This window comes from Neopsephotus bourkii, unplaced genomic scaffold (genome assembly GCF_033783945.1).
Source record: "Neopsephotus bourkii isolate Nb327-2 ecotype Australia unplaced genomic scaffold, CSIRO-AGI_Nbou_v1 NB_335, whole genome shotgun sequence".
NCBI classification, from domain to species: Eukaryota; Metazoa; Chordata; class Aves; order Psittaciformes; family Psittacidae; genus Neopsephotus; species Neopsephotus bourkii.
The window spans coordinates 1844348-1868091 of NW_026900841.1; the positions used below are offsets into that span (position 1 = coordinate 1844348).

At 56.2% G+C, this 23744-nt stretch overlaps 2 protein-coding genes and 9 non-coding genes across 13 annotated transcripts; 8 read left to right on the top strand and 3 right to left on the bottom strand.

Annotated features, from left to right (window-relative positions):
* Positions 1 to 4295: 4295 nt before the first annotated feature.
* On the bottom strand, positions 4296 to 10310 carry FTCD (formimidoyltransferase cyclodeaminase). 3 transcript variants are annotated; one of them, XM_061348107.1, is made up of 14 exons: positions 10129 to 10310; positions 8972 to 9155; positions 8590 to 8718; positions 8348 to 8436; positions 7959 to 8138; positions 7738 to 7875; positions 7305 to 7436; positions 6642 to 6703; positions 6183 to 6315; positions 5903 to 6064; positions 5274 to 5317; positions 5136 to 5202; positions 4602 to 4697; positions 4296 to 4421 (listed from the first exon to the last, which is right to left on the bottom strand). In XM_061348107.1, exons 1-14 carry the CDS (start codon positions 10180 to 10182, stop codon positions 4335 to 4337), a joined length of 1557 nt encoding a protein of 518 aa, XP_061204091.1. In that variant the 5' UTR covers positions 10183 to 10310; the 3' UTR covers positions 4296 to 4334. The 3 variants fall into 3 exon arrangements, with proteins under 3 accessions (XP_061204091.1, XP_061204090.1, XP_061204092.1); XM_061348106.1 differs by having other exon boundaries at positions 5064 to 5202; positions 10129 to 10309; XM_061348108.1 differs by lacking the exon at positions 8972 to 9155 and having other exon boundaries at positions 5064 to 5202; positions 10129 to 10255.
* Positions 10311 to 10654: 344 nt separating this feature from the next.
* Positions 10655 to 10736, bottom strand: TRNAS-CGA (transfer RNA serine (anticodon CGA)). The gene has a single exon. It is a non-coding gene; the product is annotated as a tRNA-Ser (tRNA).
* Positions 10737 to 10841: 105 nt separating this feature from the next.
* Positions 10842 to 10913, top strand: TRNAP-AGG (transfer RNA proline (anticodon AGG)). The gene has a single exon. It is a non-coding gene; the product is annotated as a tRNA-Pro (tRNA).
* Positions 10914 to 11293: 380 nt separating this feature from the next.
* On the top strand, positions 11294 to 11365 carry TRNAP-UGG (transfer RNA proline (anticodon UGG)). The gene has a single exon. It is a non-coding gene; the product is annotated as a tRNA-Pro (tRNA).
* Positions 11366 to 11751: 386 nt separating this feature from the next.
* TRNAA-UGC (transfer RNA alanine (anticodon UGC)) lies at positions 11752 to 11823 on the top strand. The gene has a single exon. It is a non-coding gene; the product is annotated as a tRNA-Ala (tRNA).
* Positions 11824 to 12481: 658 nt separating this feature from the next.
* Positions 12482 to 12553, bottom strand: TRNAP-AGG (transfer RNA proline (anticodon AGG)). The gene has a single exon. It is a non-coding gene; the product is annotated as a tRNA-Pro (tRNA).
* A 612-nt stretch (positions 12554 to 13165) lies between these two features.
* Positions 13166 to 13237, top strand: TRNAP-AGG (transfer RNA proline (anticodon AGG)). The gene has a single exon. It is a non-coding gene; the product is annotated as a tRNA-Pro (tRNA).
* A 574-nt stretch (positions 13238 to 13811) lies between these two features.
* Positions 13812 to 13883, top strand: TRNAP-UGG (transfer RNA proline (anticodon UGG)). The gene has a single exon. It is a non-coding gene; the product is annotated as a tRNA-Pro (tRNA).
* Positions 13884 to 14560: 677 nt separating this feature from the next.
* Positions 14561 to 14632, top strand: TRNAA-UGC (transfer RNA alanine (anticodon UGC)). Its single transcript has one exon. It is a non-coding gene; the product is annotated as a tRNA-Ala (tRNA).
* Positions 14633 to 15500: 868 nt separating this feature from the next.
* TRNAT-AGU (transfer RNA threonine (anticodon AGU)) lies at positions 15501 to 15574 on the top strand. The gene has a single exon. It is a non-coding gene; the product is annotated as a tRNA-Thr (tRNA).
* Positions 15575 to 20556: 4982 nt separating this feature from the next.
* LOC133209392 (beta-keratin-related protein-like) lies at positions 20557 to 21284 on the top strand. The gene has a single exon (XM_061348033.1). It carries the CDS (start codon positions 20557 to 20559, stop codon positions 20854 to 20856), a length of 300 nt encoding a protein of 99 aa, XP_061204017.1. The 3' UTR covers positions 20857 to 21284.
* Positions 21285 to 23744: the final 2460 nt, after the last annotated feature.

The window sequence follows — 23744 nt, forward strand, 5'->3', positions numbered from 1 at the left end:
TTCAAGTAATGTGAACTTCTTTCTCCTCACCTTCCTCCTTCCATAGCTGCCAGCGGCAAAGGTGATCGTAGAACCATGGAATGGTTTGAGTCAGAAGGGACCTTAAAGCTCATCCATTTCCAATCCCCTGCCTTGCCTTTCCTCAGGGCAGACCAGGAGGGTGATAGAACAAGAGGAAATGGCCTCCAGCTGCACCAGGGGAGGTTTAGATGGAGATGAGGAGCAATTCCTTCCCCAATTCCTTTATTCCATGGTGCTACAGCCTCTGTGCTGTGTGACTGGGAGCTCCCTGCCTCAGCTCCGCTCTGTCAGCCTGATGCATTGCGACACTTGTGCTGCATTGCTGAGCCTGGGGGCTGCTCTGCAGGGCCATTGATGGAGAGACAAAGCTGGGGGACAGCAGCCTGAGGTATCTGCAGTCACTTTTGGGCTTCCTTGGGTGGCTCCCATGGAAAACGGGATGTTTGGGAAGGTGACAGGGAAACGTCCTGTGGGGACTGTGGTTTATAGGAGCAACCCCGATGCTGATAGCAAAGCTTATGTTTTAAGCAGCAGCAGTTGTGGTCAGGTTTTTCTGCCCATGAAAGCAGCCCCATGAGTAGAGGGCAGCACCCTTGAGCTGGTCTTCTACCATGCAGCTTTATCTTTGTCTTCCACCTGCAGCTCTGCACTCTGGGAGCAAGCAGGGGAGGGCCGAAGACCTGGAGTAATTCATAGCTCCTGCATTGTCCTTTCTGGGCACCAGTGCTTGCAGCAGGATGGTGGTCAGGGTGCAGAAGTGATGCAGCAGCATGTGCATGTGCAACCTGCTGCTCTACACACACAGGATGTACTTGGGTATACACCGCCCTCACAGGGAAGAGCTTCCTTGTCTCCAACAGGAACTTCCCCTGTTCCAGTTTGAACCCATCAACCCTTGTCCTGTCTCTGCAGTCCTGGTGAATGAGATCTTGGGGGTCTATGTTTGTATCCATGCAGGTGCTCTTCCATGTGTTTTCTGCCACTGGGAGCTGTGCCTTGCCTTAATTTCATTGACTAAACCCATTTAGTTGCTGAACTGTCGATGAGGCCGTGGTGTCAATGGGACATCACTGACTGGGCTACTTGCACTGCACTCTTCCAAGTGTCATGTTCTTTGCCCTGGAAGAGTGCTGGTGCCTCTTTGCTTTAATGATCCCTGGCTTTAACTGCATCTTTACTCCTAGGTTGTTGAAGGTCTGGAAGGGGGAGAAAGGGAGGAAAGATGAGGATGTTGTGAAGTGGGGGGTTAAAATCAGCTCTTTGGATGGGTGAAGCAAAGCGCTCTCCACATCACGGCTCTGCAGCCAGGTCCATGCTTTGGTGGTGGTGGTAGTGGTGGCTGCTTGCGTGTGTTCCTGCAGCACTTAATTCCCTTCCCTTTGCTTTGTGCAGTGGCTGTAAAAAATCACGGTGCCAAAGAAGCCGAGGGGGATGGAGATTGTGGCAACAGATCAGCGTTGGGCTCAGCAGCGGTACCAGAGGGTGAGCTGCTCCTCCAGGTTAGTGCTGCTCCCTGGCAGATGCCTTACAGGGAGTTTTCCACCCGTGCCCTTTCCAGATCCTTGGAATTCTCCCCAAAGAGTGGCTGTTCCATTACAGACTGCAGGGTGTTTTGGTGAAGCAGTGATTTCACGTGGTATAGTTCATGGTGCTTGTGACTGAGCAGAGGTTTACGTCCCCTTCAGGTCTCCGGGGCAGGCAGTGATGGTTCCCTCCTTTCCCCATCCTTCCTGGAGGAAAGCACCACCTGTAAGTTGTCTGTGTGGAAGCAGCACCACATTTCTGAGCATGGTGATCCAGCTGCTCTGCTTTGCAGACCTTGTGTTTGAACAGGTGTAACACAGGAACCAGGCAGAGCAAGGTGTGACTCTGAGCGCAGAAGTGCTGATGGGCCAAATGCTCAGCCCATATACACAGGGTAGATCGTGGTGTCTGGTGAGAGAAATGCTGGACCCAAGCTGGTTAATAATCAACACCCTGGGGGTTTATAACTCTGGTTATAACACAGCAGTGCTCAGGAGGGCTTGCTGGGGACTGGTGTCCTGTTATCATCTCCCACAGTCTGATGTTACCCTTTTAGAAGTCCCAGCTGGGTGTTAAAAGCTCTGGCTTTAGATTTGCCTTCCCCTCCTCTGATTGTGGTGAGTCCTTTAGCACCAAGGCTCTGTCCAGCAGAAATCTCAGCGGAGGCCTTAAAGGGAGGCTTTAAAGAGAGGCCAAGCATCAGAATCCCTTTCTAAAGGGACCAAGACTGAGAACAAGTTTAAAAGAGAGTGGGAATTCAATACATCCATTGGCATCCAATACACCCAATGCGTTAGGGTTAAAAGGAGGAATCAGGCTGCTCCTGAGGCCATCTGCAGCATTCGCAAGCCCCTCTGATTTCACCAGGAAAATCCAGGGTTGCCTAAACCATGGAATCTCTGGTTTGGGTTGGAAGGGATCTTAAAGCTCATCCAGTTCCATGGCCAGGGGCACCTTCCACTAGAGCAGCTTGCTTCAAGCCCCTGTGTCCAACCTGGCCTTCGGTTGGACGCTGATGGGATGAGGTGTTTATGAACTGCCACCATTATAGCCCAGGGAACGCAGACGCTCCTTTAACACCGTCTATTTTAAGGGGTTCCCAAATGCAATGTAACCACACGCCAGGTAACTGTTCTGCACTGCCAGCACACTGAGTGTTCCACCAGCCTGTTAGAACAGGAAGAGTCCCTTGAGAAGCGAAGCTTCCCACCTGGGCTGCCCAAATCACTGCTACCTGTTCCGGCCCAAGCACCCACAGACAAAATCAGCTTCATTCATCCAGATCCCTCTAATGCCAAACCAGTGCGAGCTCTGCCCCTGCCCGGGCACGAGGCACCCCGAAGCCTTGCGGCTTGACATGGCAAAGCGAGAGCAGACAGCGTGAGGAGAGGAGAGAGAAAAGGAGCTGTAGGGAGTAACGAAGGGGGACGCAGCTCCCGCCGGCGATGCTCCTTACCGCTGAAGAAGCTCTTAGCACGGAGGTAGCCGGCGCTGAGCCGCAGGAGCTGAACCCTTTCTTCCGCTGGCGCCCCGTGTACATGGAGGGGCCGAGAGCGCTGCGACCGCTGCATCCCAACCAGCACGGACCCGGAGCTGAAACGGGCCCGCCTCTGCCCCCGCCCCGCGAGAGGAGTGGCAGGGGTTGGGTGGGGAGATGATGATGATGATGGAGGGCGAGAGGAGCTCAGGGCAGGTTCCAGTGTCTGAAGGGGGCCACAAGGATGCTGGGGAAGGGCTCTTCATCAGGGACCGTAGTGATAGGGCAAGGGGTGATGGATTCAGACTGAAACAGGAGTAGTTCAGGTTAGATCTGAGGCAGTAGCTCTTCCCTGTGAGGGTGCTGAGGTGCTGGCACAGGGTGCCCAGAGAAGCTGTGGCTGCCCCATCCCTGGCAGTGTTAAAGGCCAGGCTGGACACAGGGGCTTGGAGCACCCTGCTCTAGTGGAAGGTGTCCCTGCCCGTGGAAGGGGTTGGAGCTGGATGAGCTTTAAGGCCCTTTCCAACCCAAACCATTCCATGGATCCATGATGGGGTCAGGCTCAGTGCTCCCAGCATGGACACCGGGCTTGGGGTCAGGGGCTGGCCCAGGAAGGGGGTCACCGTCCTGCAGGCAGTGCTGTGGGACAGCGAGGCTTCAGAGTCCAGCTATGGACCCACTGTGACACTGCTCGGGGTGCTGCCATGGTGTGCAAGTCGAGGAGCTGATGCCTGCCATCAGACCCAGGTAACAGAGACAAGAGGCAGGGCTGGATGCCCCAGTGCCCAGGGCTTTCTCTTGCCTGTCTGTGAGGAGGGGCCAGAGCTCTTTTCATCCCCTCCCCATCTCCCTGCTAACACCCCTATACTGCCCCGTGTTTGACAATGCTCCCTTCCCAGAGCCGTGAACAAGGCAATGGGGTGGGCTGGGCATGCACCACCAGAGACTAAGCCAGGTCTTGTCCCAGCCCTGTGGGCACAGAACCACACTGGGGTGTGCAAGGTCAGGAGCTGGTCACACTTTGGGATCTCTTCCCAGGCAGCACCATGGGGCCCCTGCCATCCCTCTCCGTTGGGATCCCTGACCACAGGCACTGCCAACCTAACTGGCTCCTTGTGGCCAGGGCTAGGGGAATGGAGACTGGGATCTGAGCCCCTGTTAGCAAAAAGTCACCCTTGGCCAGGTCAAGGTGAGCAGGGGACAGGATGCTGAGATGTGCCTGGGCAGAGCAGCTCTCCCAAGACAGATTCTGAAGGAGCCCAGGCAAGGATAATCATGTTCCCCAGTTGTATTTGCCACTGCAGAGCTCCTCTCAGGCCACCCGCTTCTCCAGCAGCACCAGAACGAGCGCCGAGCCTTGCTTGGCCTCCTCCAGGAGCCCAGAGACCTTCTGTGACATCTGCATGGGGAGGAATGGACATCATTCACCACCGTGTCCAACAGGACAAAACAGCCATCCCCCATCCACCCCATGCATTCCGCTGGGGCAAAGGGAGCGGGTACCCAGGCATGAGGACTCCCAGGGGCTTCATCTCCATCTCTGCCCCACCTCATCCCCACCACCATGGCCCCTGCTCACTGCAAGCCTGAACTCCTCATCCGTTATGTCTTTGAGATTGATCATGACATTGAAGTAAGCTCCAAACACAGCTGCTTCCAGCATTTTGGCTCCCACCTAGAACAGAGGCTTGTGAGGAGCTCTCCTGCTGGATCAGAGTCCCACCACATGGTCCTGCAGCAGGGCAGATGTGTTTGCTGCAGAACTCCCACCCCACATTTCCAATATGCTCTTTTGAGCAGTGGGAACCATTCCACTGCCTGGAATGCCCCATCCCTGGCAGTGTTCAAGGCCAGGTTGGACACAGGGGCTTGGAGCAACCAGCTCTAGTGGAAGGTGTCCCTGCCTGTGGCAGGGGGTTGGAACTGAATGAGAGATGCACCCTGGAGGTCAGGACACGATGGGACCCCTTGCAGGGAAAAGCAGGGAGCCCCGCAGCCTCTGAAGCCCCAGCCAGGGCAGCAGGTGAGCACAGGGCTGTACCTGGATGTCGGACCTGCAGGCCAGGTTGCAGTGACGGGCCAGCTCCTTCAGAGCAGGCCAGAGCCCGCTCACCTTCTCTGCCAGGGCACAGGGCACCCTCACGGCTCTCTTCAGCCCCTCTTGAATGGCAGCCATGCGCCTGGCAAGGGGGACATGAGCACTGTGTGGCTGTGCTCCCCCCAACTGCCTGTCCCCACCAGCACTGCTCACCTCTCCTGCTCCTCAGGGGTGCTTCTGGGCAGCTTCACAGCCTCCTGAAGGCAAAGAAAAGCAGATTTGCTGCCATTCACTCCCAGACCCTTGTGTGCCCTGCACTGGGGGCCAGGGCAGACCCAGGAGCTCCCATGCTCTTGGAAACCTCCTTTAGGTGATGCATGGAGACCTTAGAGCAGCTTCCAGTATCTGAAGGGGGCCTATAGGGATGCTGGGGAGGGACTCTTCATTAGGGACTGTAGTGATAGGACAAGTGGTGATGGGTTCAAACTGAAACAGGGCAAGTTCAGGCTGGAGCTAAGGCAGAAGCTCTTCCCTGTGAGGATGCTGAGGCGCTGGCACAGGGTGCCCAGAGAAGCTGTGGCTGCCCCATCCCTGGCAGTGTTCAAGGCGAGGCTGGACAGAGCCTTGGGGGACACAGTTTAGTGTGAGGTGTCCCTGCCCATGGCAGGGGGTTGGAACTGGATGACCTTAAGGTCCTTTCCAACCCAAACCATTCTTTTCTTCAATGCCCCTTCGCCTGGCCCTGTCTCGGGCCAAGCTCACAGCCCCTTTCCTAAGGGCACCAGGGCACAGCAGTGGTGGTCCCCCTCCGCTTCCCACATGATATCTGCTGCCAACCTTACCATGTAGCTGCTGAAGGCGCGGGAGTCAGCGTCCACCATCACCACCAGCTCATCCATGGCCTGGTGGAAGGTGGGGATCAAACTCCTCATGATGGGGTCCAGCGCCTCAAACTGCCTCTTCCCGTAGCTCATCAGACCCCCCATACATGCCAGCGCTGCTCCCTGTGAGGACACGGAGTTAAATCCTCCATCAGGACATATGACCTGCCACCACAGCCATGTCAGCTCCCCTTGAGGGCTCGGCACAGCAGGGGACCCCATCCCAGCATGGGGCACACACCAGGGCACCCGCAGCTGCAGACACAGAGCCTCCTCCCGGTGCTGCTGATCTCCCACCAACTGCTCGCACAAAGGCACCCAGCGGCTTGGCCACCAGCCCTCCATCACCAGCCTCTCCTGCCTGCACCAGGTACCTGCAGCACAGCAGGCCTACGGATCAGAGCCCCCACCACAACCACCACCCGCTCCCTTCTCCAACAGGTTTTCATCCACCCCCTTGAAACCTGCTCCTGCTGCCTCCCCAGAGACACCTGGAGTCCCCCCCTTGGCATGTCCACAACTACCAGCACTGGGGAGCAGGGACCACCCTGCACCTGCACAGCACCCCTCAGAGATGCTCAGGGAAGCTGAGTGCAGGCGCCTCTCCCAAAGTAAGCAGAATGGAAGACACAGGCAGCAGGATCCCCTCTGTCCAGGTAGGGATGGGCATGGTGATGAGAAGCAGGATGGGGATCCCTACTCGATGATGCGCTCCCGGGGGTGAAACGGAGCCAGGGAGTCGAGGCCCAGCCGGCTGACCACCTGCAAGGAGCAGCACTGCCACGTCAGTCCCATTGCATCCTCATTCCCTGTTGTTGATTAACAACGGGTGATCCCGCCCTAGGCAGAGTTACTGGGGCCATCACCCCAGGCAGCACCAGCCCATCCCAGCCCATTCGCCTGCAAACAACAGGGAGCAGCACCAGTAAATCATTAACTTGCTCTTATCTAGCACCTTCCCCATAGGGTGGAAAAGTCCCTCCCTCCTGCAGCTGAAAAGCAGAGCCTGCCTGTTCATTCCCAGCTTATGCTGGTCCTGGGGCAGCTTTCCGTAACACCACACATTGTCCCTGAGCTCTGTGGGGGTCTTCTTCCACTCCTAGCCTCCATGCAGGCAAGATGGGGAGCTGCTGCCCACACACTGTCCTCACAGGATAGGCTCTCTGCTCCCTACAGCATCTCAGCATCCTCTTATCCCCCTCACTGTGCCCTTACAGCTTGCCAAGAACCATCCCTGTAGACAAGTGTCATGCCTGGAGGCTGCTGTGGTCACAAATCTCTGCCCAGGGCCACTTTGGGAGGCTGGGCATGAGTTCCTGTCACGATCCCACCCTTGTCCGGGTACCAGGAAGAGCCACATTACCAGCCTGATCTTCTGCTCCTCCTCCAGGATGAAGAGGTTTTCCTTCTTCATGTAAAACTCGGCTGCGTCCAGCAAGGCCTTCTTGGGGACAAGCCCCACCAGCTGGGACCCCACCACAGGGAGATTCAGTGCCTGTGGGGGACATCAGAAACGTGACTGTCCCCAGAGTTACCTGCTCTGCTGCCGCCATCACTCCAGCCTTTTGGTCCTCATCCCTTCCCAGGACCTGAAGGGCTCATGGAAAAGCCCTCAGCGGAGGAGCTGAGGCAAGGCACTGAGCTCATGTGGATTTCATGCCATTCAGTGCTCTGCCCAGCTTGACTGAGCCAAGTATGAGGTAAAGCAGAGCCTGACTTTGGGATGGGGAGAAAAGCCTGGAGGGAGACTTCCCCTGCAAAGCCCCTGTTGAAACAAGCATGGTGAGCTGACCCACCTTGGCATCTCGGCACACCTCCTCATAGACTGCATGAAGTGGTGTGGTCTCAAAGTCGAGCAGGTTCGTTGAAACCTGGGCTATATTCTCCTCCTCCAGATACCAGCCGATGCCCTGCACCTTCTTCAAGCGCCCAGGCTGCCAAGAACTTCCATGGTCAAGGCATGGCCCGGGAGGAGCAGGGGCAAACTGCTCCCAGTGCGCTGCTGGCACGGGGGTACCTGGTCAGTGCCGCGCCCCTGCTCACGGATGTTGAGGGCAATGCGATGAGCCAGCTCCTTGGTGCACAGCAGGTTGATGTTGTACGCGATAAGGAAGGTTCGGGCACCCGTGACAGTGGCTCCCCACCGGGAGACAAAGGTTGGGGGCCCAAAATCAGGAGCCCACTCTGGTTTTGCAAGCTGGGAAGGAGGAGGGAGAGAGAGCGCATGGGCTGGCACTGCCAAGGGACGGCATCTCCCTCCCTAGCTGGTATCTGCCACAGCCACCTCCATGGTCAGCAGCACCACAAGGGCTCCCCCAGCTCCTTGTAGTGCGAAGGGACCCTCCCAGCCCCAGCATCCCCCCTGAAGCTGGGGAGATGCAGCTCTGCTCTGCCCTGTGCTGTCACCTTCTCGGGGAGTGCCTCATACTCCCCAGCGCGAATAGTGGGCAGAGCTTTCCTGCTCTCCTCCCGTGCTGCCTCTCCATACAGGTAAACTGCAAGAGAGAGCTGGGGGTGAGTACTGCCAGGTAAGGGTTGGCCATCTTCTAGCAGGGTCCAGTTTGGACCATTTGGAAGCAAACCCCCTTTGGTCAATCATGTGCAGTTTGTCCATAGCTGGAAGTGTGCAGTGGTGGGACCCCACTCACCGGGCACCCCCAGCTCTGCTGCCAAGCGCTGCCCAAAGACATTGGCACAGGTAATGCACTCCTCCATGCTGACATTCATGACAGGCACGAAGGGGCAGACATCCAGGGCCCCCATACGAGGGTGTTCACCTGCAGATGGGGCAGATATGAGAATGGGAGCTGGGAAAATGAAGACAAGGAGGGAGGACAGCCCTTTTTCCCAGCTTCTTGCAGACTGGGCACTGGTGCTGCAAGGAAAGTTGAGGCAGTGCTGTCTGCCCCAGCTCATGGATGGAAGTGATTCAGCCTCTTTAGGCTGGGAAGATGAGGAAGGGTCTCATCACCACCACCATCCCTCCACCGCAGCTTGCTGCCTGCTGTGCTTGGCCACCCCCAAGCTCACCCTTGTGCTGGCTCATGTCAATTAGCTGCCCGGCCACATGGGCTGCGCTCAGTGCCCCTTTGACAACAGCCTCGGGGGTACCCACGAAGGTGTAGACAGTGCGGTTGGTGGAGGCTCCAGCATCCACATCCAGCAGCACGCAGCCCGGTGTGTGAGAGATGGCCTGTGCCAGTGCATCGATCACCTGCAGGGCAGTGGAGGGGAGCTGAGATGGATGCACTCCCACCACAAAGCCTGGGGCTGGGGATGACCCTATCTATGATCAGTGGGGATGCAGTTCTGCACTGCAGAGGATGCAGGATCCAAGGGCACCATCATCACACTCTTACCCAGGGCATCTGAGAAACCCCTGGCTGCCAGCGAGCCCCAAACCCACCACAGTTTAAAGCAGCTTCCAACAAACTTGTCGGAGACCGACAAGAAATCTGGAAAGGGGCTTTTGACAAGGGCAAGGAGTGACAGGACAAGGGGGCTTTAAGGTGAAAGGGAGATTCAGATTAAATATTCCCTGTGAGGGTGCTCAGGCGCTGGCACAGGGTGCACAGAGAAGCTGTGGCTGCCCCATCCCTGGCAGTGTTCAAGGCCAGGTTGGACACAGGGGCTTGGAGCACCCTGCTCTAGTGGAAGGTGTCCCTGCCGGTGGCAGGGGGTTGGAACTGGATGAGCTTTAAGGTCCCTTCCAAAACAAACCAGTCTGGGATTCTACGGTGGAGGAGAGACACCTGGCTGCTACTGCATGTCAGAGACACCATCACAAATTGCTGTTCCTGAGGACACTGTCCCCTGCCAGCTTCAAAACAGATTTTGATCTGCAAAGCCTGTTCCCTGGGGGAAGCAGTGGTTTTACTGATACCTGGCGGTTGCTGAATTCCCTGCCCTCAGCAGGGACAAAGTTCAGCCCAGGGCCTAATGTCAGCACAAAGCCCATTAACCCAGACTTTGCGTTTTGGGACAACAACCACAAGCAATACTTCTTGAAGGCAGACCACCCCAAACCCTAGTGCTACAGCAACCTGCAGGCAGTGGGGAGGGGGAGGTCTGAGCCCCCAGTTCTCACCCAGCTATCAAAAGGGAGCAGGGGCTGGCTGCCTTTAGGTATCTTCAGCCATCAGCACCCCAACATCACCCTCCCTGCAGCCCCTCTGTGTGCTCCTCACCTCTTTGTTATTCCCCTCTGAGAAGTTGGGGACACACTCCACCAGCTTGGCCATGGTACCAGGGTCTGCCTGTGGCCCCTGGCTCAGCTTCTTGTGTCCTATGGACTTGTCTGTCCAGATTGTCCTACTGTGGATTAAAAGGGTTCTCAGCACCCAACCAGCTGTCTCTTCACAAAGCCAGGGTTTCTCATTAACTGCATTGATCTGTGGCCAGAAAAGGGTCTTGTATAAACAATGTGATCACTGCTCTGTGACTGGAGCAGCTCCAGGCCCAAAGGTAATGAGTGCTCACCAGCACCATCATACACCACTAATTACCAAAAAGCACTTACTAATTGGTATGAGAATTTCATACCACATGATGAAAAACATCTGCTGCACCAAGCCTTATGCTGTGGCTATTGAATGGAGCAGGCTGGTCCTGGCCAAAGCATGCAGTAAGAGGACCACCAGTACTGTATGGTGACAAGGGACAGATGCTCCACAGCCCCCCAGCGTGGGCACAAGGGCAGTAGATAAAATCTGTCGCTGTGAGCAGGATTCGAACCTGCGCAGGGAAACCCTATTGGATTTCGAGTCCAACGCCTTCACCCCTCGGCCATCACAGCCCCAGCCCTGGCAGGGCCTGTCCCCAAACAGCATCTGGGGGACCCCGCGGTCCCTGGGCACAGCGACCCCCACAGGGAGGGAGTGCCCGTGCAGCTGCGCACCCCGGCTCGTTGGTCTAGGGGTATGATTCTCGCTTAGGGTGCGAGAGGTCCCGGGTTCAACTCCCGGACGAGCCCTGCTTTTGGGCACAGCCGGGGCGATGCTGCCCGGCACAGCTGGACAGGAAATGAGGCCTCCCCAGCTCTGCAGCTCCTGCCAACACCAACGCTCACCCCCAGCGCCCTGCGCAAGGGACACGAGGCCCATGGACAGGACCTACTTTTGGCCACCCACTGCCAGGCACAGCCCATGAGGGATGGGACATGGACTGGGTGACATCCCCGGTGCAGCTCTGCTTGGGACTGCGGGGCATGGTGCTGTATGGTGGTGACAGTGCAGCTCGGCAGCAGCTCCGTGCCCACCCTGACACAGCGACAGCAATCCCAGAGCTGGTGTGTGGGTCACAGAAGCTGGGCTGCAATGGGGTGTGATGGAGTGCACTGGGGTGCAGCACCTCGGCTCGTTGGTCTAGGGGTATGATTCTCGCTTTGGGTGCGAGAGGTCCCGGGTTCAACTCCCGGACGAGCCCTGCTTTTGGGTACCCGCCCCACACCTTGGTGCGGGGACCTTGGCATTAACCAGGGCGGGTTAACCCCGTGAGCAATGGCACTGGTGCCCAGCACAGCAGCGGCGGTGCCCAGCACTGCGGTGTTGGGGCCCGGCCGTGGTGTGGGCAGGTCCCCATGCAGGGGCTGGAGCGCAAGGGGCGGCAGAAGGAGGTGCGGGGCTGCGGGCAGGAGACAGCCGGAGGCCGGGCTGGGAAAGCGCCTTCGGAGCGGCCCCGGGCAGCGCAGAGCAGACGGGAGCTGCCCTGGGGTCCGTTTTTGTGGGGAGGGCGCTGGGGCAGAGCAGGGGGAGCGGTGTGAGGGGGGCAGCGGTGGGGGGTGTGCGGGTGGGCAGGGCTGCCCCTGCAGAGGGGATGTAGCTCAGCGGGAGAGCGCTTGCTTTGCATGTAAGAGGCCCTGGGTTCAACCCCCAGCATCTCCACCTCCTTTTGCCTCCCCAGACCCCCTTGGCTGTCAGAGCCCCCCACACTCGCCCCAAAGAGCCCTGGGGTGCGTGTGAGCACCCCTGGCCTGGGGCTGCTTCCCGGCCCCAGCAGCCTCTGGAGAACTGCGCCCGGGTCTTTCCCTGCCCTGCCTGGGTGCTGCAGGCACCTCGTGTCCCTTCCGCAGGGCGCTGGGGCCAGTGTTGGTGCTGGCAGGAGCTGCAGAGCTGGGGAGGCCTCTTCTCCTGTCCAGCTGTGCCGGGCAGCATCGCCCCGGCTGTGCCCAAAGGCAGGGCTCATCTCGGAGCCCCAGTGGGATGCCCTCTCCTGTCCCTCTGCTCTGTGGCCATCACCTCTCCGAGTGATGATGCACAGGGAGATGCCTGCCACCTCAGCAAAGCCATCCTGCCTCTCTCCATCGCTGCTCCCTCACCTCTCCCAGGTCTGCAAAACGTGGATAACCCCAGGGGAGGTTGAGTCTGTGCCCTGCCTGCTCCAGGGGCATCAGAGACCCAGCCTGGGGCTCACTTAGGGACTGAGGCAGGGAGCAGACTTCCTGGTGCAGCAGCAGTTCCACAGGAAAGAGCTTGAGCTGGGGAGGCCTCATTTCCTGTCCAGCTGTGCCAGGCAGCATCACCCCGTCTGTGCCCAAAAGCAGGGCTCGTCCGGGATTTGAACCCGGGACCTCTCGCACCCTAAGCGAGAATCATACCCCTAGACCAACGAGCCGGGGTGTGCAGCTGCACGGGCACTCCCTCCCTGTGCTGGCACCGGCGTGCCGGGGGGGTCTCCATGCCCAGTATACCCCTTGCTGTGTCTGCGATGGGCCCAGGACAGGAGGGACACAGGCATCCCACAGGGTTTTCCTGGTTATGCAATCCCAGTAAGGTAGGAGTGGCATGAGGGAGGGTGCATCCCACAAAGGCAATCGGGCAAATCCACCCGGAAGTCTGCCTGGATGAGCAAGGAGCTCCTGGACAATCTCCAACACAAAAAGGAGGCCTACAGAGGGTGGAAGGAAGGACAGATTGCCTCAGATGAATATAGATACTGTCCAAGCATCCACGGATTTAGTCAGGAAAACCAAAGCCCTGAATGAACTTAATCTGGTCAGCGAAATGAAGGGCAGTAAGGAAAGCTTCCATAGGTATATTAGTGATAAAAAGAAGACCAGGGAAAATTGAAGGAAACGGGAGACCTGGTTACCCAAGATGAGGCACTTAACAACTGGTATACTGAGGTCTTTTACACCTGGGGCCTCGGCTCCAGCACCCCGGTGCCGGCACGGGGAGGGGGGGGGTCAAGGGGGGGGGGGGGTGCAGCCGTGCAGCTGCGCACCCCGGCTCGTTGGTCTAGGGGTATGATTCTCGCTTAGGGTGCGAGAGGTCCCGGGTTCAACTCCCGGACGAGCCCTGCTTTTGGGTACCCACTGCCTGGCACAACCTATGGGGACAGGGCACAGACAGGGTCACATCCCTGGTGGGCTGCTCTGCTGGGGGCTGCATCCAGAAGAATATGTCCCTTCTCTGCCTCAGAGCCCCCCCCCCCCCCCAAGGCCCCTCGACAGCCAAGGGGCAACCGCGGTCACCCAGAGCCTCCAAAGCCCCAAACCCCACAGTTAGCAGCTCTGGTGGGTAGAAGAAGGAAGCAGCAACAGGAATTTTCAGGGAGTGACAAGGAGCCAGGTCAGAGGGGGACACTGGTTTTGAGGGATGCCGCACAGAGGAATGCAGTTTGGAGATGCTGCAAATCACTGGGTATTTCATCCTCTATATGTCTGAAGAGGAGGACACACTCTGGGGTTGGATGGTGTGGGAGATGCTGGGCACTTACGGCCCATGGCCATGGAGCAGCCACAGGAAGAGGGACCTCCCTGCTCCTACAATGTGCTAAGGGGAACACACTGCCCCACTGCACCCCAAAATCCCAGAGGTGTGTGGGTCACACAGGCTGGGATGCAATGGGGTGCAATGGGGTGCAGCACCCCGGCTCGTTGGTCTAGGGGTATGATTCTCGCTTTGGGTGCGAGAGGTCCCGGGTTCAACTCCCAGACGAGCCCTGCTTTTGGGCACTCACTGCCTGGCACAGCCCATGAGGGATAGGCATGGACCAGGTAACATCCCAAATGAGCTCTGTGTGCCCCAGACGAAAGCAGGGCAGGCTTTGCCCATGGAAGGACTGGGAGTTGGACCCACATTCCTCTTGCATCTGAAGGTGTAACCATACCCCAAGTCTGCACTGGGTTCTCCAGCCCCCCTCCATGGCTCCAATGCCACTTGGTGTGTGTCCCCATTGGCCCCATCTCCAGACACCCCATGATGCTCCTGGGCATCTTTTTGTCCAGGAAAGCAGGAAAGTCTCTGGGATGCACCCCAGCACAGACCCCATTCCCTCTCTGCTCCTGGATCCAAACAGCATCCAGGGGGCCCTGGGGTCCCTGGGCACAGCGACCCCCCAGCACTGTGTGCCAGCACAGGGAGGGGGTGCCCATGCAGCTGTGCACCCCAGCTCGCTGGTCTAGGGGTATGATTCTCACTTAGGGTGAGAGGTCCTGGGTTCAACTCCCGGATGAGCCCTGCTTTTGTGTACCACCTTACCCATTGGTGCGGGGACCTTGGCATAACCAGGGCATGAGGGTGTGTTTTTTGTGGGGAGGGCACTGGGGCAGAGCAGGGGGAGCGGTGTGAGGGGGGCAGCGGTGGGGGGTGTGCGGGTGGGCAGGGCTGCCCCTGCAGAGGGGATGTAGCTCAGCGGGAGAGCGCTTGCTTTGCATGTAAGAGGCCCTGGGTTCAATCCCCAGCATCTCCACCTCCTTTTGCAGTGTGAGACCAATACAAGGGCTCATTGAACCCTGGGAGTCTCCCCCTCTAAGAGACAGTCATACCCCTGAAACCAGCAAATTGGGATGTGCATCTTCAGCCCAGTGGAGACCCTCCACACGAACCCTGCCCCTATCCTGCCATTCACCTATAAAGGAGAGCACAGAGGAGCTCCAGATGCTGGGGTTGGGGCCCTCCCCGTTGGAGGGTCCCATTTGTGAGCTGGCATGGCTGGATGGTGCTGCGGACCAGGTTTCATCCCTGGCTTTTCAGCTTTCCTGCTGGGTGGCAATGGCTGAGGAGGTCTCTGTCCCCTTCCCATGTCCTCTACCCAGTGCTCAGTCAGGCCAGAGAGACAGAGCTGGGTGAGCATGGATGCCCCAGCATCGAGTGCACTGAGGACCTGTTCTAGGCCACTCTCTCCCTTGCTTGTGTTTCATGCATCTCAAAACAATGCAGTCTTTGTGACTGCCTGAGCCCTGAGGATGCACTGAGGTTGGGATGGCTTTGGGCACTCATGGGAAAAGGAAGCAGCACAACAAGTCCAGACAGAGGCTGGGACCCCAAAACCCAGCTGATGCTGGTAGGGGATGCGTTAGGCTCCCTGCATCAGCACTGGGGGTACTCCCAGCAGAGATAGAGAAGGGTTTGGGAGCCGAGGTACTCCAGGGCAGCACATGGTGTGTGTGGGGGTGATTTTCTGCCAAATCTCTACACTCTTAATGCTTCACCCCTGTCCCCTGTGTCCCAACCCTGTGCCTAGGCCCATAGGTGCTGCAGGGTGACCCTGGTGCTGGGGTGGCAGGAGGATGGGGTCAGGGGCTGGCCATGGGGCACCCCATGGTGTGGGTCATGTGGGCGCCATGGCTCAGCTGGTTAAAGCGCCTGTCTAGTAAACAGGAGATCCTGGGTTCGACTCCCAGTGGTGCCTGGCCGAGGGGCTGCTTTTCCTCCCTGCCCCAACCTGGGGGCATTGCTGTGGGTCTTAGCAGTGGTGTCCCTTGCTGCTCTGTGCCAGGCAATCCCACTCTGTGGCCAAGGAGCTCACATTGAAGAGATGACTCAAAATCATCTCCAAACCCAGGGGATTTGGTACACAAAGAGGCACCTCCTGTGCTGGCTGGACCTCCACCATCTTCCCAATTCACTTGCACAACTGAATCATGCAAGAAAACCATCTGGACACAGGTTGGGGGGGGTGCGGGGTGGTGTGGGCCTGATGGAGACCTGGACAGCCTGGGGTACACACTTTTATGGCAAAAATAAATGTCACCTCTCCCTTTGCAACACTGAACACAGGGACAGAAGGGAGCATGTCAGACGTGTTGCCATGGCTCTGCTGTGCTCTGAAGAACCAGCCACACACTGCAGCTTTGATCAGAAAAGGGGAAAAGGTTCCCTAAGAAATGGTCTGAAGGAGGGGATGAGGTGGTTGAATGGCGGAGGTGATGCACTGCTAATCCACTGTGCTCCACACGAGTGGGTTTGAATCCCACCCTCTTGGAGACTCCCAAGCCTGCTGCTTACCATGGTTCAGTGCTTTGCCTCTTGGAGGAGGTGTAACGTGGGCTCAGGGAGCCAAGGGGACAGGCATAGGAGCGTGGGGCCCAGCATGTTGCACTGAAGGGCAACGAAGGTCCCTGAGCAAACCGGAGCAGGTTCAGCAAGTGGGAGCAACAGTGCAGAGGCAGACGTGTATTTAACATGGCAAGCAAAACAGAGAGACAGGAGGGAGGTCACAGAACCCCAGTCTGGTTTGTGTTCGAAGGGACCTTAAGGCTCAACCAGTTCCAACCCCTGCCACGGGCAGGGACCCCTTCCACTAGAGCAGGGTGCTCCAAGCCCCTGTGTCCAGCCTGGCCTTGAACACTGCCAGGGATGGGGCAGCCACAGCTTCTCTGGGCACCCTGTGCCAGCGCCTCAGCACCCTCACAGGGAAGAGCTTCTGCCTAAGAGCTCATCTCAGTCTCCCCTGTTCTGGCAGGTTAAAGCCATTCCCCTTGTCCTGTCCCTACAGGCCCTTGTCCAAAGCCCCTCTCCAGGTTTCCTGCAGCCCTTTTAGGCACTGGAGCTGCTCTGAGGTCTCCCCTTAAGGAGCCTTCTGTGCTCCAGGCTGACCCAGCCCAGCTCTCTCAGCCTGGCTCCAGAGCAGAGCTGCTCCAGCCCTTACCATCACTAGCACACAGCATAGCTGCTATGGGTGGGAGCTCCCTCCTGGGTATGCAGCATTGCTCACAGTGGAGGTTCTGGAGAGAGGAGAGGATGAGCTACTGCAAGATGCAGATAAAAGAGATAAAACCCCACGTGCTGTGAGGCTTTAACTGCTGAAATCCAGAGGTCTGAGGAGAGGGAAGCGTTGCCTTTCACAGAGCTGCCTGTGCTTCCATGTGGCTAGTTAAACCTGTTGTGCCAGCATTGCCAGTTCCTTCCCTGCTCCCACCCCTTTCCACAGACGAGGATGTAGCCAAGCAATGCCATGTCTTGGAGGCAAAGGCAAAGATGCTCAGGCTTAGCTGCCCACACTGCAAGCTGTGCGCTGGGTTTTTGACCTTCCCTGAGGACATGTTTCCTTCCCATGCCTTGAGGACGTGCTGCTGGGATTGAGCTGGGAACTGCTTCCCTTTGTCACCTTCTCCGGAGCCAGAAACAGGGCTGCAAGCAGATTTCCTATGGAAAAGGCATGGGGTTTGGTGCACTGGGGGGGGGGTGTTACAGCCCGGGGGAAACACTAACATGCAGCTGGAGATGGTGAGATGGGAAGCAGTCAGTGCAGGCTCCCCCTAAGGTGGTGGTGATGGTGTTGCAGGATGGAACCCAGGGACTTGCAGGGAAAGGAGACAAACTGACTCCATTGGGACACCCTTGGGTTGTGTCTGCCCCAGTATATGTGTGCACTTGCTCTGGTGTGCAGTGATGTGGCCTCCTGGGGGGGAAGGTGCCAGCCTCAGTGACGCTGGGGAGCATCAGCTCACCCAGGGACCTGGCAATTATAGGGGACATGTGAGAGGCATGGAACTGGATGACCTGCAGCCCCAGGGATGCCCACAGCAGTGGCTGGGCTCCATTACCCAGGTTCCACACAGCACCCTCAGGTGCCTCAGAAAGGACACAGGTGGCCAAGGATGCTCCATGGATGCAGCATGGGTCTGTCTGCATCAGGATGCTCCTGGCACCTGTATGTCCCACTTTGCCCATCAGCCACATAGGAATGGTCCCTGGGACGTCAGCTGTAGCCCTAAGGGAAGTGCACTGGATGAAGCAGTTCCTTGGAGATGGCATGCAATGGGCCTATTGCTGTTGCAAAATGTGCCTTTGGCTTTCAGGAGGCATTTGGGGCCAGGGGTAAGCTTCCACCCTCCAGCCAGTCTGAGAGACATCTGGCCCTTGGGTTGGTGGAAATCAAAATGCAGACTGGTAAAACTGGAGCTGCAAAGTGCTGCTGGGGCTGGTGATGGGAAGGGAAACACAGCAAGTGTTGGTCCTGGGCTGCGTTTCTCCTCGTGCCCTTTCCTGCAGGAAGAACCAGGGCTGAGATGGTCACTCCTCCTCGAAGTTAAGAAGCTGGGTCTGATGTGTTTGGTTTGGTGACATTTTCTTGGTGCTGTGGCTCCTCCAGAGAGAGCCATGTCTCAATCAGAAAGTGCTCATTCCCTGAAACAAATAGGGGTTGGAAAAAAGAGTCTTTGCCTTTTTCCCCAGTATGTGTGTTTCCAGGAAGAGCTCTTTTCCTTATGGATTTATTTTGTTTTAATCTAATTCGTGACACAAATCTGTGGCATCGTTTTGTCGTTCAAAAGTGGTGGCAAAAAGCAGCAGGGTAAAGCTTAGAATAAAGACTCACCTTTTCCCACTCACAGAGTCACCATTTAGGAGGTTGTGATGAACCCACAGCTTTACTCCAAGCAGGCTGCAAGGCTGCTTCCTTCTGAAGCACGTAGCCCCCACCGCACATCAGAAAAGCTGATTTCCTCTTTCCCCTTCCAGAATGATGCTGAAAATGCCTCTGAAAGGCTTTTTTGCCTTGGCAGGCAGGCGGGGAGGAGCCACTAGGGGCAGTTCAGCACTGTCACCAAGGCTCTGCAAGGCCAACTCACCCTAGAAACTAAAATGACCCCCAAACACCTACAGGGCACATCTTTAACAGTGATGCTAACAACCCCTGGCTCCACACATGCATAGTACACGTGCCCTGCTGCAGACATGGTTTATTCCAGGGCAGGAGATGTTTGTGCCTTCACCTAGGCTCTGCTGGCTTGAAATGAGAAGCCTTCTTCAACCTTTCCTTGCCCCTAGAGCCTGATGGCTCATTCTCCTGCTTGAGACCACATCAGCGACTCCCTCTCCTCAACTTGATGGTGATTCACATTTAAGTGCAGGTCGGGATTTGTGCGGCTCCCCAGCTGCTTAGCATCTAACAGGCATTCTGCAGGGTGACCCAGTGTCATGCCACAGCCCCTAATTAAACAACACCACTGCATCCCAAGGAAGCAGGGCTGCGAACTTCAGGCTCGCCGCTGTTAGCACACCCAAAGAGCAGTTGGAAAGGCTCTTGGCCTCAGAAATCAGTTCAGTGCACAAAACTAGTCAAATTTGATGTGTGCCACCTCCAGGTGCCTATGGGTTTGAAATCTAATGCCCCTTACAAACAGAACCCATAGCACAAGTGTAAGGAATAATAACAGAAACAGGCAAAATCCTCCCAGTGGATCCAGAAGCGTAACACTGGCTCCAGCCTGGCGAGCTCAGGACTGTGTCTGTGGTAGGTTTACCCACAAATACATGCTCCTTATACTCAATCTACATCCTCAAGCTCACCTCAGGTGCACTGAGGAGCTGAATTGCTTGTGCTCAGAGGAAGGTGGGGAGAGATGCGCTGGATGCGCCCTAAATTCTGCTGCAACACTCTCTTGCCTGATGGCACCAGATGTACTCTGGCCTTAGGAAGCGAGGTAATTAATGCCTGTAGCCCGAATCATTTCAATCTTACTCAGTATGAAGTGGAAGCAAAACACGGCAGATGAAAGAGGGAACTGTTTAACCAGCCGGGGGAGCTTTCCGAGGAGAAAAGTGCTGGTTGTTGGGGAGTTTCAGGCAGAAGGTACGCACCCGCACCCCCGGGGCCGGGGAACCCTATAAAACCCCACACAGTGCCTCAAGCCCCACCACCCGCTCCCAGTCGCCGCTGCTGCCGTCACCTGGGTAAGTCGAGAGCGAGACGGGCTCCGTCTCCTTCCCAACTGAGCTCTTCCTTTCACGGATGCCTTGTGCCCGCAGAGTCCCAGGTTGGTTACCTGCCTCCCTCCCGCCTGTGGATGAGGAGGATGCTGGGGAAGGGTTTCATTTCTGCTCCAAAGAGAGGAGTGTAAGGGGGCTTGTAACCACGGAGCCAGGTCCGTCCTGCATGGTTTGCCTTGCTGAAGCCTTTCAGCCAAAAGAAGAATATGCCCAGGTTGCAGAGATCAATGCGTCACTGATTATGGAAAGGCATTGGAGGTCCCATAGGTTTTGGGATGGGATAACTCGGCCCATGTTAAATCCAGCTTGCTCACGTTGTATTGGTTTAAGTCAGTTTTGCGTCTCAGGGAGCATTTTACTTGCTGAGGGCTTTGTTGTTGGCTTGAAGGCAGGCACTGTGCAGGGCTGGGTCTGCTCTCAGCATCTGGTGCTTCCCCAGATGTGCTACTCAAGCCAAACTCCTTGCATTCTCCCAAGTGAGTTATGGGATGAGGAAAGGAGGAAGCCCATTTGGAAAGCCTTCCTTTGGGGTTTCTAAACCATCCAAGCTCACCCCTTAGCTTGCTTTCCCAAACTGCTTATGGCAGCCGCTGAATAAGGGCTCATCAGGGATGGACCAGCCTCTGCCTTGCATTTACCCCCTGGCTCTGGCTTTCAGGTAGACGTCCTTGCCGAGCAATGTCCTGCTACGACCTGTGCCTGCCCTCCTCCTGCGGTCCCCGGCCGCTGGCCACCAGCTGCAACCAGCCCTGCTTCCGCCGCTGTGGGGACTCCACCACCGTCATCCAGCCCCCCACTGTCATGGTCACCCTGCCCGGGCCCATCCTTAGCTCTTACCCGCAGAACACGACAGTGGGATCCACAGCATCGGCTGCCATCGGGAACTACCTGCGGTGCTGCGGGATCCCCGTGGGCTCCGGTGGTCCCCGCGGGCTGGGGAAGGCAGGACTGCTGTGCCTGGGCAGCAGCGGGATATAGGGGTCTCTGTGATGGTCACCTCCTGCTGATGCCAGCGGAACCTCTGCATCAGGAAGGAGAAATGAAGAACAGGACCAAGACTGGGGAAGAGGACTAAGGAAATGCCCGTGGGTTTCCCAGCTGGGAGGGGGGGAGCTGCAGACCCCCACCAGGAGGAAGGGATCCATGTGAGCTTGTCACCGTGCCTATGTATACCTTTCTCTCACTAAGCCTTGCTTTATATTTCCATGTATGTGTCACACCCTGCGGGCTACACAGCATTTGCTGCTGGCTGGGCAAAAATGCTTATAGCAGGCTGTAGGTGGAAGATGATAGCCATGGGGCAGGGGGCAGAGGAAAAGCCTTGTAGGGATCAGCTTGTCCTGGACTGGGGTTTATCCATTTCTTTCCCAAGCACTGGAAATGCACTTCTCATACTCTGCACTGATTTATTCTCCTATCTCATTAAAGTCATGCTGCATCATAGACTGAGTCTTCTGGTGTTCCTTGTGCCTCTGGACTGGAGGCAACTTGTTACTGGGGGTGGAGATTCCTTTTGGTTTTGGACTGAAATGAGGGTTTCTGCTGCTCAGCTCCTCACTGTGCTGACATAAGTGTGTGATTTGCTGTGACCAGCTCCAAGATAACTTTCTCAGCCTGGAATCTCTCCTGCTGCCCCATAGCAAGCACCTGCTTAGGGAGGACTTCCTGCAGGAGCAGAGTTTTTGCCTGTTCCCTCAAGGAGGTGGGAACATGGAGGTTTAGCATTTTACCCTGTGTTTTGCAGCAGTTTTGGGGGGTATGCTAAGGAGGATGGATGTGGGGTCAGGGAAAAAAGGTAGAAGTGGGCTTCTTTGGAGATGCTCCTTTGGATAGCGATCCTGTGCCCAACTCACTTAGTGTTTTATGGGTGATGATGGAGAATAAAATATTCCTAAGATATACTGGGGCAAACCCACACCTCAAGGTTTAGGCTCTTCATTCTTGCTCTTTACAAGGCAAAAGAGACCTTATAAAAATAAGTATGTGCTGACTCAACTCAGGTGGCAGTGAGGCATGTGGTGTATCTCCATCTGTCTGTATCTCTTAATGAAACAGCAGAAACGTTTTGTTCTGTGCTGCTGTTTGCATGACTAGACATGCATATGTATAGGTGTGACTCCAACCTTTGCCTGGAGTAAGCCCTATCTGTGAGCTGAATATCCCCATGTTCCTGTTCTGGCTCAGGGAGCACACCTTGTCCTGCAGCCCATGTTCACAGCAGCATCCCCAGCCCCATCAGGGAAAGAGGGGTGCCTGTGATGTGGAATGTGGTGCAGGGTTACCCAGGTTTCTTCTATGTACACACAGGTTTCCAAATAGACACTTAGAAGCCTAATTTGCTGTGACCGAGCACTGATTGATCAGAGGTGTCATAGAATAATAGACTCAACCAGGTTGAAAAAGCCCTTTAAGCTCATCAAGTCCACCTGCTCCCCAGCACTGCCCAGGCCACCACTAACCCATGACGCTGAGGCCTCATCTCCACAGTGCGTGAACACTTGCAGGGACGGTGACTCCAGTTGCAACAGCAACAACTGGACCAGCACTCAGAGCTTTGCTCTGTTGCTGTGTAGAGAGACCTGCAGGTCCCATGCTGGCCAGTTAGAAGACGTCAAGGATAACCCCATCCCTAGCCCCAGCCCCAGCACAGTGAGCTCTTCCCAAAGACTGGGACCCAAGACTTTAATTGGACACACTGGTGATTTGAAGGATAATTGCTTTACAAGGAGGGAGTGCAGGTGTCTCTGGAAGATGTCAGGCATTGAGTAAAGCTTCTTTTTAAGATGCCATGTATCAAATAGAACCTATTCAGCTGATGGAAGGAGGAATAAGAGTCCTTCATGGGTACCATTTAAACCTCTTTTATGCCTTAAGCATTTTGGTAGTCTGACAATTTGCATAGAGCATATGAGTGTTTATAATGAGGCTGAGCTTGAAAGCACATTGGCCTTCAAAAGCCTTTGCCCAAGCTCAACTGGTTTTATTGCTCAGGAGATCTTCACAGAGGTGCTCCTAATTTGGGGAAAATTCATGTGGCAATTGCCCAGCAGCTTGAGCACCAGGAGAGGAGACATGTGACATGTGGTTCCACAGCCCTCTCACAGGGATGTTTTATCAGTTTATTTCTTATCCAAGGTGCAGGAATTAATTACCTACAGAATGCAAAATTCTCCTGAACACTACAATGAGGAAAAGGGTTGGATTCCCAGCAAAAGCTGTGTTAGAAAGATGTAGCCATCCAGGCCTTGTGCAATGGTCTTCCGTCATAGGAGAGTCCAGGATGGAGCAGGGGGAATGAACAATGGCATTTTTATGTGGCTTTTCACTGAATGACTTCACTGATGAGCTGTTGCAGGTATTCTTGCTGAGGCGCTGGCACAGGGTGCCCAGAGAAGCTGTGGCTGCCCCATCCCTGGCAGTGTTCAAGGCCAGGTTGGACACAGGGGCTTGGAGCAACCTGCTCTAGTGGAAGGTGTCCCTGCCTGTGGAACTGGATGATCTTTAAGGTCCTTTCCAACCCGAACCATTCCATGGTTCTATTATTACGATTTTGGTTTGTTTGCTAGCCTTTGATTTGACTTGAAAATTGTGATGCCTTTCAGCAGACAGGCAAGTGAGGACCTCAGTGCCCCCCATTGCTCCCCACCCTAAGGTATCTGGCACCCTGTCTCCCATGGCTGTTGTGGCTCCCAGCTGGGAGCCATCCTGAATTCACTGTACCACATACCCCCCCAAGCCAGCATTTGCCCAGGGCAGGACCCCACAGACTTGCTGATCAGGCCCTAAAATACAGGTTCCTACCAAAGGCCCTCGTGAGAAACAGTGAACTACAGACCAAGAGGGAACTACATCTTTCATGAGATGAA